The following is an 11,761-nucleotide window of genomic DNA, read 5'->3' as shown; positions in this document are numbered from 1 at the left end:
TGAACTGAGCTGAGCTCCCGCCATTGGGGACTCAGCCCTGACACCCCAGTGCTGCAGGGGGGAAAGTCTGGGGGAGGAATCACCCCCTGAGCAGCACAAAGAGGCAGCTTTGTGAATCAAAGTGTATAAAATGACTAAGTCCTGCTGGAAACCTGCTCCCCTCAAGGAGCAAGCAGCATCCACGGGCAGGAATGACAGAGCAGCATTTTTCCTGGTGCTGGGAAATTCTCCTGCCCTTTTACGCAGCGCGGGGTTACGGGCAGGGCTCAGCCTCCCAGCATTGCAGAGAGCTGGGAAATAAATGGTGACATTTTCATGACAGTGAAACCTCAGGTTTTTGGAAATGACTTGCCTGAATTTGGGCCGAATTCTCAGATGACGTAAATTGGCAGGGCCTCGAGGAAGACGGTGCTGCCATGATCTGCAGCAGCTGAAGGGTCAGCTCGTGCTGTAGCTCAGAGCAGAAAGCAGCTCTGAGGCCACCATGCTCTTCTCTACCTTAATTCTCATTTGGTACCTCTGCTTTGGTTTAATTTTGGCCCCCATGTTAATAAACTCTCTCAGGGGTATTTTCAATAAAGCAATAGAATGTTTTTTCAACAACACCACAGGGATGGCAGCAATGGAGACACTCTCTCTGCTCCAGATGCACCCAGCAGATGCACCCATGGCAGAGTCCCTGTGCTCCAGCCAGGCTGTGGAGCAGGTCCAGCTGTGGCCACTCTTGGCAATGACCAGAACAGATACTGGGGTCACTGCAGGGGGAGCACATGGAGCACCAAGAGGAGACAGCAGCAGCTTTGTCTCCCTGACCCCTCTGCCCTGAGCACTGCAGGGTGGGCTCGGGAGCTGGTGCCCAAGGGATCCAGGTGCCTCTGCTGTCCCCACTGTGCTGCAGGGACCAGGGGGCTGCAGCTCCCCAAGGTCACAGGCAGCTTGGGCTGTGGGACCTGAGCCCTGAGACCCTGGGGCAGCCCCAGGACCCCCAGGGCTGGACTCTGTTATCGTGTTGCTGGTCAGGATCAGCAGCTGGGAGTGGGGACAGGCAAAGCCTTTGGCTCCACACGGTGCTTTAGGGGGTCGTGCTGCCCCCCTGAGCCTGGCCAGCCCTGGTAGCCATCGGCACAGGGCCAGGGCACAGGAGGCTGGCCCTGCTCTGGTGGCCCATCTGCCGTGCCAGCGGATTTCTGGGCTGTCTGTATTGGCTGCAGCCCCATCCTGGAGCTGTTTGCACAACGCCGGCGCCCGGCTCCGGTAACCGGAGCATGGGGCTGGCGCCAGCCCCGGGTGGCACTGCCGGCCCCGGGAGCCACCAAACACGGACTCAGCGACCTCCTGGGCCATGACCCCGGGCAGCACTGGCTGCAGACACTGGGACAGAGCCAAGCCATGACCGGGAAGCGTGCAGCTGTTGAATTCCTGTGCCGGGGCATCTCCCATCTGCATCCTGACACCCTCCCAAATCACCGAGCGGGGCTGGAGATGCCCGCTGCACCCTGGCACCAGCAGGCACCTGTGCCTCGGGCTGTGGCTCCTCAAGGCTGGTGGCACTGCCTGGCCACGAGCCAGTGTCCCTGGAGCAGCCGGTGCCTGTCCCTGCGTGCCCCTGAACTTTGAAGCAGGTCCAGGGTCCCCTCCCCAGGCTGGCGCCGTCTCCGGCCCCGCCGCTGCTCCTGGCGCTCCTGAGCCGACAGTGACAATCCTCCCGGTGGAGACACTGAGCCGGGAGTCATGAGGAAGCAAGAAATTATTTGTTTCCCACCCCATCCCTGCTCAGTGAAGTTCTTCCAGAGGCTGGTGGGTTCCTGGGTTTCCAGGGTTGCTGAACCCCAAACCCAGACCAGGTCCTTGGGCAGAGGTGGTGACCAGAGGCTGTCCCCACACCAGTGGGATCCACAGCCCCCTCCTTCCTGCTCTGCCTCCCTCCCCTCCCGTAATTTAAAGCCATAAAAGATAAAACACACTCGATAGAAACACAAATAACGGGAAATTAAATACAGTAATTACCTTTTTTGAGGATACAAAGGTTCAAGTGTACTGTAAAAGGTCGGTGCTACACGGGAATCTGATGGGACGGGCTTGGCCCGGGAGGGACGGACAGGGACCCCTTGGGCTCCAGGGGTCGCGCTGGGGGTGGGGGACACTGGTACATGGCGGGGTGTAAATACAGCCCTAAACTACAGGAGAGACGCTGCGAGACGTTGGAGCCCTCGGAGCGGGACACAGAGCGTGCCCTGGTGCATCGGCATTGCCAGCAGCCCCAGACCAGGTGAGGCCCTGCTGGACCCGCCCTGGTGTGCACGGGGAGTGGCTGAGGCCACCAGGCTGTCGCTGTCGCTGTCGCCGCACCGTGTCCTGCTGTGGTGCTGCCGCAGGGGACTGGCACCGGGACCGGCCCCGGGAATCCCTTCCTTGGTGGCAGGGACAGGGACTCCCCTCCCCACCGAGGGCTGTCCCGGTAAATGGACTCGGTTTGGAAGTTGTGTGTGAGCAGGGCCACGGGCAGGCACGGGGCAGGCAGGGAGCGGGAGGGCAGAGGGTGTTTCACTAAAACTGAAACGCTTCCTTCCCATCGGGGGGCCTCGGACAGGACAAATCCACATGGAAAACCAAAACCTACCACTGAGGGCATGGAGCCAGAGGGTGGGTCAGGAGGGGACTGGGGAGGTCCCCTCTGTCTTTGGCACACTTTCCATGGCATTTTCATGGAAACATTTCCATCTCGGCTTGAAGAAAAACCAGGTACAAAACTTCCCATCGGGGGGCCTCGGACAGGACAAATCCACATGGAAAACCAAAACCTACCACTGAGGGCATGGAGCCAGAGGGTGGGTCAGGAGGGGACTGGGGAGGTCCCCTCTGTCTTTGGCACACTTTCCATGGCATTTTTATGTGAAACATTTCCATCCCGGCTTGAAGAAAAACCAGGTACAAAGCCAGTGACAATTTCTCAGCTGAAAACATTGTGCTGGTGAAATCTGCAGATCCCATCATGGAGACATTCCAGAATCCATCCCAGTTTTGTCACATTGGCCAAGAAAAGAAGACAGGAGCCACCACTGCAGTGCCCTGGTCTATGGGGATGGAGAATTCCAGCCTCGGGGCCACACAGTCACTCATTAGATCCCACCAACAACATTTTTTAAATACTAAAAAATTTGGGAAAGAAAGAAAAACTCAAACCAAAAGAAGCTCTTTCCCCTGGGATGTGTTTCCTGGGCATCCCTCACCTTTCCATCTTCCCCTCAATGCTGCTTGCCAGGGGATCCTGACCCCCTCACCCCAGGATGGAGGAGGGGGAGAGAGGATGGATGGGAGGATTTGTCCCTGCACAGGGAGTGGGATGGGGCTGGGATGTGGGGAGGAGGTCCTGGGCTGTGGGGCTGGGGGCTGCAGCAGGGAGGGGGAAGGTCTCTTATTGCTCTGGGTGCCCACACTGCCCTTCACACACACACACTCGGGGTAGGACGCCGGCAGGGGGGTCTCTCCAGGTCCCCCAGTCCTTGCCTGGGCAGCCTCTCACCACCAGGGAGGGCAGGATGAGGCACTTCTGCTGCTGCCCGTGCAGAGGTGTGGCATGGAGGGCACTGAGCTGCGAATGCCATGCTGCCACCGCACGCCCCGAGCTGCCAGGTGTCCGAGGTTACCTGCGGGGCCAGGCTGCAAACCGGGGGTACCACGGGGCAGCAGCAGCAGCATCAAGGGTGCCCCCCACCCACTCCACCCTGGCAGCCCGACCCCAGGCTCCCGGCGCAGCATCATCCAAGCCGTGTCCGTGCGGGATGGAGGCGCGGCTGGCGCACGCCGGGATCCCTGGCGGTGGCTGATAGTGGTCATGGCGGTGCCGCAGAGCGCGGCGCCATCCGAGGCGCATCCCGGGGTCCCCCGGCACTGCTCAGCAGTCACGTCCCCTCTCCTTCTCTCCTGGGCAGCCCCGGCGGGGGTCCTGGCCCTGCACGGCGCGGGGCCACCGCGGTCACGCTCACATGCTGTCCGCCAGCTGGTGACAGTCCAAGTCGCCCTTCAGCTCCAGGAAGCCCGGCAGCTTCACCCCCGTCTTGCGGTCCACGCACCAGCACTTGCCACGCTGCCCGTCCAGCGCCGGGTGACACTGTGGGGATGGCTTCAGTCAAGGACACCCAGCCTGGACCCCACGGCCGTTCCCACGGGCTGCCTGGCAGCCAGGAGCTCTCTGTGGGGCTTTACCACCCCCATCCCACCTGGGGTTTTTGTAAAGGGCCCCCAGCACCCAAAGGGTGATTCCCACCAAAGCCAGGAGCCAGGCAGGCTCTGCTGTGCCTTGTCACTGTCCCCTTTACCACGACCCCCTCCCAGTCTCACCTTGGCTCTACAAAATGCCCCTCCCAGTCCCCCGTGATAGGTCAGAGCCCATCCTACCTGCTTGGGGTGGAAGTTGCCGTTGCGGTCGCAGTTGGGGATGGGGATGACATAGAGGTCCTCGTGCGTCCGGGTCTGCGAGGCCGCCAGCCTCTCCAGCGCCCGGTGCAGCTCGCTCTGGCACGAGCCCTGTGCCTGGGAAAAGGGAGGGCTGAGCTGGGCACATGCTCCTGACCCTGAGCCTCAGGACCCCGGCCTTGGAGAACCCACCCTGCCCTCCCCAGCCCTCCTGGCGCTCACCATGACCCGCGTGTCCTCGCGGTGGTGAGGGCTCCCGCTGCTGCGCATCTTGTTGCCGTTGTTGACCCTCTTCGCCTGCTGCTTCTGCAGGCACTTGCGGTCGTGGATGCTGCAGGGGCTGAAGCTGTTGTTGGGGTGGTCGATCTCCTCCTTCTCTGCAGAGACACAGACCAAGGGCAGTGTCACACGGCAGCCCTGGGGGTGGCAGAGCCCCCACGGTGCCCCAGTGTCCACAGTGCCACTTGCACCCCGAGGAACACCATGCAGTGGCTTCTGGCAGGTGCCACGTCACCGTCTCTGGTCCCCACAGGTGTCACTCACAGCCCTCGGTCTATCCTGCCCCTGCCACTGCACTGGGCTGAGCTCCCTGCAGCACTGGGAAAGACTCCTGGGAGCTTTTCCTACTCATTAGCCACAACTAACAACTTGTTGCCATGTGTCTGTTATGGTAGGGTCACAAATGCCTGCTGCGAGTGCTGGGCAGCGGCTCCAGCGTGCTGGGTCTGGCTGTGCCCTTGCCAGCCACGTGTCACCAGGTGCTCATCCACAGCACTGCAGCTACAGGCCTGGAAGCTGACACACTGACGAGCTCCAGGACGCCCCCGGTGCCCCCCAAAATCTCTCTCCAGGAGCTGCAGTGGCAGTGGAGGCACCGGGGTGGAGCTGAGCCCCCGCCAGGCCCGGGGCGGCACCGGGCACCACGGCCGGGAGTGGAGCCGTGCTCTGCTGCGGGGAACGGCCCTCGCCAAGACATGAAAGAAGAAATTCCTGGAATAAGAAAGTTAATCTCCCGCAGGGCCGATCCCAAAAGGCGGCACTTGGCATCCCCGCTTGCGCCAGGAGCGCAGCCAAGCTGCCGGCCCAGATGTTGGCAGCTGGACAGAGCGTCATGAGACGAGTGCTCGGCGTGACTTTAGTTTTTTTAAAAGCTGCCGGTTCCTCTGGTTTGGGGCCCGTGAAGACTCCATGGAGGGGGGAGACCCCAGGAGCCAGGGTTCCTCCAGTGCTCAGAGCTACATCAGGCACAGCCCAGGCAGTGTTTTGCCCCGCAGCCCACCTGGGTTGTGCAGGGAAGTGGCTGAGGTTATCTTGGGTTTGGGCTTAAACAAATCAATATTGCAGCTGGCAGCAGGGAAAACCTTCCCAAACCAGGCAGGGGATGGTCACACCCAGGGGCTCACAGTGCCAGGACAGGGGCTGTTGGGTGATGGCTGGCACTGGCCCTTCCCACAGGCAGGCAGAGGGGTTAGAGCCACAGCTTCCTGCCCACCGTATCCCCACGGCATCCCGGTCCTGATCTCCCACCGGCACCTCTTGCCACGGTCCCTGCAGTGCAGGGCTCCTGGCCCAGCTCCTGGGGGCCTGGTTAAAGTCCAGAGCGAAGACCCAATCAAAGCCCCCTCCCTCGTGGGTGTTATTTGCTTTTTGCTTAATCTGTCCATTTTTTTCCAGGAAATAGCTCATGCCCTTGAAATTTGAAACACGAGCCCAAAGCCTCCAGGATCCTGCACAGAGAGGTGCCAGCGCCTACCCCGGCGGCACCAACCATGAGGCTGTGGTGCAATGGGGGCGCTGGTGGCAGAGCCCCGCCGGGGGCTCGGGGATTCTGGCAAGGATGCTCCTTCCCTGCCCTGTATCTCTGTGGGGAGACACACAGGAAGAGCTGGGCAGATTTGGCACCGGGGACCAAAGCTCCTGCACCTCCATGCGCTGCTCCCACGCCGTGGAAAGGCAGGAGCGGGAGGCACCGGCGCTGCCCCCGCAGGGGAAGCCCTCACCGATCTCCAGCACAGCCAAACCCCCCTCATCCCCCCGCCCAGCCGCCTCCAGAGCATCAAATCTCCCGGCTTAAATAAAACCAGATGCCAATAACATTTTCATAAGGTCACATGAAACGCCGGTGCCTCCGGGCAGCGAGGCGGCTCCTGACAGCGCTCGGGACCCGCGGTGCCCGGCTCCCACGGCAGCCCCAGCATCCCTCCCTGCCGCTGCCCTCGGGGTTGCTGCCCCCTGCTAACTGACACACAGCAGCTCAGGGAACCTCTCGCCTCCCTGGAAATCCGACTGGACCAGAAAACTCAGCCTCAGCACAAAGACTTGGGAAAAGCAAGGAGCCCAACGCTTCCACGCCCCACACTGTCCTGATGCCACCCAGTCTGCCACTTATGCATGGGCACCACCACCCTGGAGGGATGGAGGGTAGGGGGGTCCCGATTTGGCCAAGGAAAGCCTCTCTGCTCACTTTGGAAAGGAAAGTGGGTGCCGAGGGGATGGGAGGGGGGGCTGACCTCGCTGGACACAAAAACCAGCCGCCTGTCCCGAGAGGAGGAGAATTCCTGCCGGCCTGTGGACAGGGCACACAAACGAGTCATTCAGCATCGCCTTCAATTAACGGGAGCTGCAAATGAGGTTGGTCACGTGCCGAATCTGTGATTCACAGCGCTGAGCCCTCGGGAGCGGTGAAGGGCTCCGGCTCCACCGCGCGGATCCCGTGGGAGCAGAGCCTGGGGCGGCCAGCAAAGCCCTGCGACCTCGTGTGTGTGTCCATGGGGACAGACAAGTGTCACTGACCCCCACAGCTCCAGCCCTGCTCCTCCTGTGTCACCAGCCCCAGCACCAAGGAGCTCATATGCCTCAGAGGGTGGAAGGGACATCCACGTGTGTGTGGCCAGCATGGCACAAGCCACAGTGAGCCCCAGCACTCTCCATGTCCCTGTCCAGCGCCCCCACTGTCACCTGTGGGTGGTCCTGGCAGGACCGTGGCAGTGCAGGCTCTTGGCTTCCTGGGCTCTCCACTTGGCAGCACTGGGAGGGCAGTGCTCTTTGTGCCAAGTGCTGGCTCTGGAAGAGCGTGGAGAGCCAGGGATGGGGGTGGCAGGGGCACAGGCACCAAGCACCTACTGCCCCTTGGCCTGGGACGCCAGCTGGGAGCTTGGCCCGTCCCCATGCCGTGCTCAAACACGGCTGAGCACCTCCCACCTCAGTGCCCAATGTGGGACCGAGGGAGGGGAGGTCAGGATGCAGCAGAGGGAGTCAGGAATGCAGGTGCAGGTGATTCCCCAGAGGGACCAGAACCTTGCCAGGAGCAGCACCTAGCCTGGAGAAACCCAAGTGTTGGTGAGCCCCCATGCCAGGGGACAGAGGGGACATGGCTGAGCCTTGCCTGGCATAACCCAGCCTGTACTCCCTGCCTGTGCACTGTCCAGCCACGGCTCAGCCACCACCATTCCTCCCAGTCACTGCACACAGAAAGGAAACAGGATCTGTCCCAGCTTACAGAGACCACACGGGACGAATGCAGTTCCCATGGGTCAGGTTTTCCCAGACATAATCATTTACCCAACACTAAATCACTCATCATGTGTGCTGGGGAATATGTCCTCACCTCCTCCTGGCTGCCACACACGGGCTCAGCCACCACCACCCACCGGCTGTGATGGAAAGCCAGGGCTGGGACCTTCTGGAGCCGGCCCCTGCACAGGGTTCTGGCTGAGGAGTGGATCCCAAAGCCAGCCTGCAGCTGGCAGTGCCAGGAGTGGGTGGCAGGGACAGGGTCCAGCACAAGGTGCCCAGACTGACATGGAAGACAGTCACAAATCAGGCAAGCAGCCACTGCTCCCTCACCTCCTAAGCGTCACATCCCACGGGTGCCACAGGTCCTGGGTGAGCAGAGAGGCTTTTCCTGGCTATGGAGCCGACATGTCCGACTGCTCAGCAAGCCCAGCCCCCTGATCCCAGCCTCTTCCCTGGAATGCGGAGCCCCCCGGCCAGAGCCCCCAGACAAAATGTTTACTGTACGAGCTGCGTTAACCACTTCCCAGCCGCCGGCACCGCTCAGCCGCGGGCACAGTCGGGGGCACCTGCTCCGTATGCCCCTGCCCCTGAACAGGCACTTCATTCCCTTCTGCGGGTCCCGAGGGGACACATCAGAGGTACCACCATGCCAGGGTCCCCTCCCTGTACCAGGCAGGGCTGTGTGGGGGCGAGGGAGCCTGCAGCCCCCAGCCCCACACTCCCACTGTCCCCGGGGTGCTGAACAGGTCAGGGACCCACGGGGGGATGGACGGCTGGGGCTGCATGCAGCAGTTTGCTGCTGGTGTCCTGTCCACATCCTGTCCAGGACACAGGGGTTCCTACTGCCCTCTCTTCCCTCCTGCTGCCTGTGATGCTGCTGGCTAGCACAGTGCCCGGCGGGCGACCCGGCTCCCATAGCCACCCACCCATCCCTGGCCAAGCCAAAACACCGCGGGAAGGAAGGGAAAAAATGCAAGTCTGTTTCCTAAAGGCTCTGGGAAAAAATGTTGCATTACGCGGGGCACGGCCAAAACCAACAGGGCTTGGCAGTGCAGCGCAGCCCCGGGCCAGGGAGCCCAGACAGCTCCTGCAGGATGTGGGATGAGGACAGACAGGCAGGACAGGGGGGCTCCGAGCACTCCCAGCCAGCTCCTCTCCCAGCAGGGGGGTGGCTAGAGGGGTCTATGCAGGCACTCATCACAGCAGGGACACCAGAGGAACTGCCATGGATCAGACATGCAAGGAGGGAGTGGAAGTGGGATCCAACCTCACGGACGGGCAGGGACAAACATTGCTCCAGTTCCTTCTGCCCCTCAGGGGGCTCCAAGTGACCCTGCATGGGGACCCAGGGTTAGCCAGACCAGCTTGTAGATTATTCTGGGATGATAATCCCCAGCTTCAGAGGACACAGCCTGCAGGATGGGAAAGGGGGACCACCAATGGACCAGGTCCCCACACTCATTCCCTAGGAGCAGCTTCATTGCCATGGTGTGACCTGCACAGCTCTGGGGACCCACGGGGGGATGGACGGCTGGGGCTGCATGCAGCAGTTTGCTGCTGGTGTCCTGTCCACATCCTGTCCAGGACACAGGGGTTCCTACTGCCCTCTCTTCCCTCCTGCTGCCTGTGATGCTGCTGGCTAGCACAGTGCCCGGCGGGCGACCCGGCTCCCATAGCCACCCACCCATCCCTGGCCAAGCCAAAACACCGCGGGAAGGAAGGGAAAAAATGCAAGTCTGTTTCCTAAAGGCTCTGGGAAAAAATGTTGCATTACGCGGGGCACGGCCAAAACCAACAGGGCTTGGCAGTGCAGCGCAGCCCCGGGCCAGGGAGCCCAGACAGCTCCTGCAGGATGTGGGATGAGGACAGACAGGCAGGACAGGGGGGCTCCGAGCACTCCCAGCCAGCTCCTCTCCCAGCAGGGGGGTGGCTAGAGGGGTCTATGCAGGCACTCATCACAGCAGGGACACCAGAGGAACTGCCATGGATCAGACATGCAAGGAGGGAGTGGAAGTGGGATCCAACCTCACGGACGGGCAGGGACAAACATTGCTCCAGTTCCTTCTGCCCCTCAGGGGGCTCCAAGTGACCCTGCATGGGGACCCAGGGTTAGCCAGACCAGCTTGTAGATTATTCTGGGATGATAATCCCCAGCTTCAGAGGACACAGCCTGCAGGATGGGAAAGGGGGACCACCAATGGACCAGGTCCCCACACTCATTCCTTGGGAGCAGCTTCATTGTGTGACCTGCACAGCTCTAGGGTGGGTTCCCACTGCTGGCTCCACTCTCAGATCCCAGATCCTGCCCGAGCACAAGGGGTGTGGCAGAGGGCCACCATCACCACCTGCAAGGCAGACAGAGCACCCTGGCAGCAGCTCCTCCAGCCTGCACCCTGCTGCCCTGCCTGGCAGGGCACACACAGCTCCCACACAGCTCCCAGCTGGACCTGCCTGCAGGGAAGCAGGTGCCCCATGGCCTCTTTCCTGTTTCCCCTCGGCAGCATCCCAGGGGTCACTGTGCAACAGGAGCTTCCCTGGCAGCTGGGATGTGTCCCCAAGAGCTGCAGGTGCTCCCAGGACACTGTCCCACTGTCCAGGGCCACGTTGCAGCCAGGGCACAGCAGGTGAAGGTTCACCTCTCCAGCACATGTGGTGCCAGTGGCTGTGACACTGCCGTGCCCACGGGGGGTAAGGATGGCACAAATGTGAGCCATTTGTGCCAGGTCTCCTGCAGCCTTTCTCTGCTCCCTCCCTGGAACATGCTCCCTGCATTCCCATCCTGTGCTGTCCCATCCCATCCTGCTTCTTAGAGTCATGGAACTGTTTGGGCAGGAAGGGACCTTAAAGACCACCCAGTTCTGCCCTCCTGCTGTGGGCAGGAACACCTTCCACTAAACGAGGTTGCTCCAAAGCTCATCCCACCTGGCCTTGAACACTTCCAGGCATAGGGCATCCAGAAATATTCTGGGCAACCTGTGCCAGAGCCTCACCGCCCTCACAGGGAGGAATCTCCTCCTAAACATCTAATCTAAATCTTTGCTTTTTAGTGTAAAATCCTTTCCCTTGCCCTGTCACAATCTATCCGTATAAAAGTCACTCCTCATCATTTTTATCAGCTCCCTCTAAGTATGGGGAAGGTCCCTGATGAGTCCAACCCTGTGGCCACAGCTCTTGCCGAGTGAGCAGGGAGTGGGTTGGTGCCAACAGGGGTTATGCCACTGCCCCTGTGAGGGACAAGGACCCCCAGGCACCCACCCAGGGTACCCACCCTGGGCACCCACCCTCTGCCGCCCCTCCGCCGCCTCACCTGGGGGCTGGAGGCTCTCCTGGATGGCCTCGACGTCGGCCAGGTCTGTGCAGATGCCCTGGCCGTGCATGAGGGTGCGGAGGGGCCGGGGCTCGCCGCGGGGCGGGTAGCAGCGCAGCCCCGCACCGCAGCGCGCGGTGTAGACGCCGCAGGCGGTGCCGCGGGGCAGCGCGCAGGTCGCGCAGCACCCGCAGCCCGGCTCCCGCACCAGCTCCGCGCAGCCCTGCGGAGCCTTGCACCGCGCCAGCCGCTCCTCCGAGCACGGCGGGCACTGGATCGCCTCCTCGCCGCTGCCCGGCCGCGCCGCCGCCGCCAGCAGCGCCAGCACCACCGGCAGCACCGGCAGCCCCGGCAGCCGCGGCCCCGGGCGCATGGCGGCCCCGCTCCGGCCCCGCTCCGCGGCGCTCGGCTGGCGGCGGGCGCGGGGCGGCGGCGGCGGCTTTATGCGGCTTTATGCGGCCCCTGGCCACACCTCCCGCCGCCGCCACCGGGGCCACCGGCGGGGGCGCCCCCCTCGCCACC

At 62.2% G+C, this 11,761-nt stretch overlaps 1 protein-coding gene across 1 annotated transcript; it reads right to left on the bottom strand.

Moving 5' to 3' along the window:
* Window positions 1–2,766: 2,766 nt before the first annotated feature.
* IGFBP4 (insulin like growth factor binding protein 4) lies at window positions 2,767–11,645 on the bottom strand. Its single transcript, XM_041426565.1, has 4 exons — window positions 11,240–11,645; window positions 4,639–4,793; window positions 4,399–4,533; window positions 2,767–4,111 (listed from the first exon to the last, which is right to left on the bottom strand). The coding sequence occupies exons 1-4, from the start codon at window positions 11,610–11,612 to the stop codon at window positions 3,983–3,985; spliced, it is 792 nt and encodes a 263-aa protein (XP_041282499.1). The 5' UTR covers window positions 11,613–11,645; the 3' UTR covers window positions 2,767–3,982.
* Between the last annotated feature and the right edge of the window lie 116 nt (window positions 11,646–11,761).

Source organism: Onychostruthus taczanowskii, unplaced genomic scaffold, assembly GCF_017590055.1.
Source record: "Onychostruthus taczanowskii isolate IOZ18803 unplaced genomic scaffold, ASM1759005v1 scaffold91, whole genome shotgun sequence".
In the NCBI taxonomy this organism is placed as follows: Eukaryota; Metazoa; Chordata; class Aves; order Passeriformes; family Passeridae; genus Onychostruthus; species Onychostruthus taczanowskii.
This window is presented reverse-complemented; position numbering and strand designations above follow the sequence as displayed.

Excerpts from the sequence above, each read along its gene's own strand:
- IGFBP4 (XM_041426565.1), bottom strand. The coding sequence starts at position 11,612 with ATGCGCCCGGGGCCGCGGCTGCCGGGGCTGCCGGTGCTGCCGGTGGTG. Across the intron at positions 4,794-11,239 it reads GGAGAGCCTCCAGCCCCCAG|AGAAGGAGGAGATCGACCAC; the intron begins GTGAGGCGGCGG and ends GTGTCTCTGCAG. Across the intron at positions 4,534-4,638 it reads GCGAGGACACGCGGGTCATG|GCACAGGGCTCGTGCCAGAG; the intron begins GTGAGCGCCAGG and ends CCCTTTTCCCAG.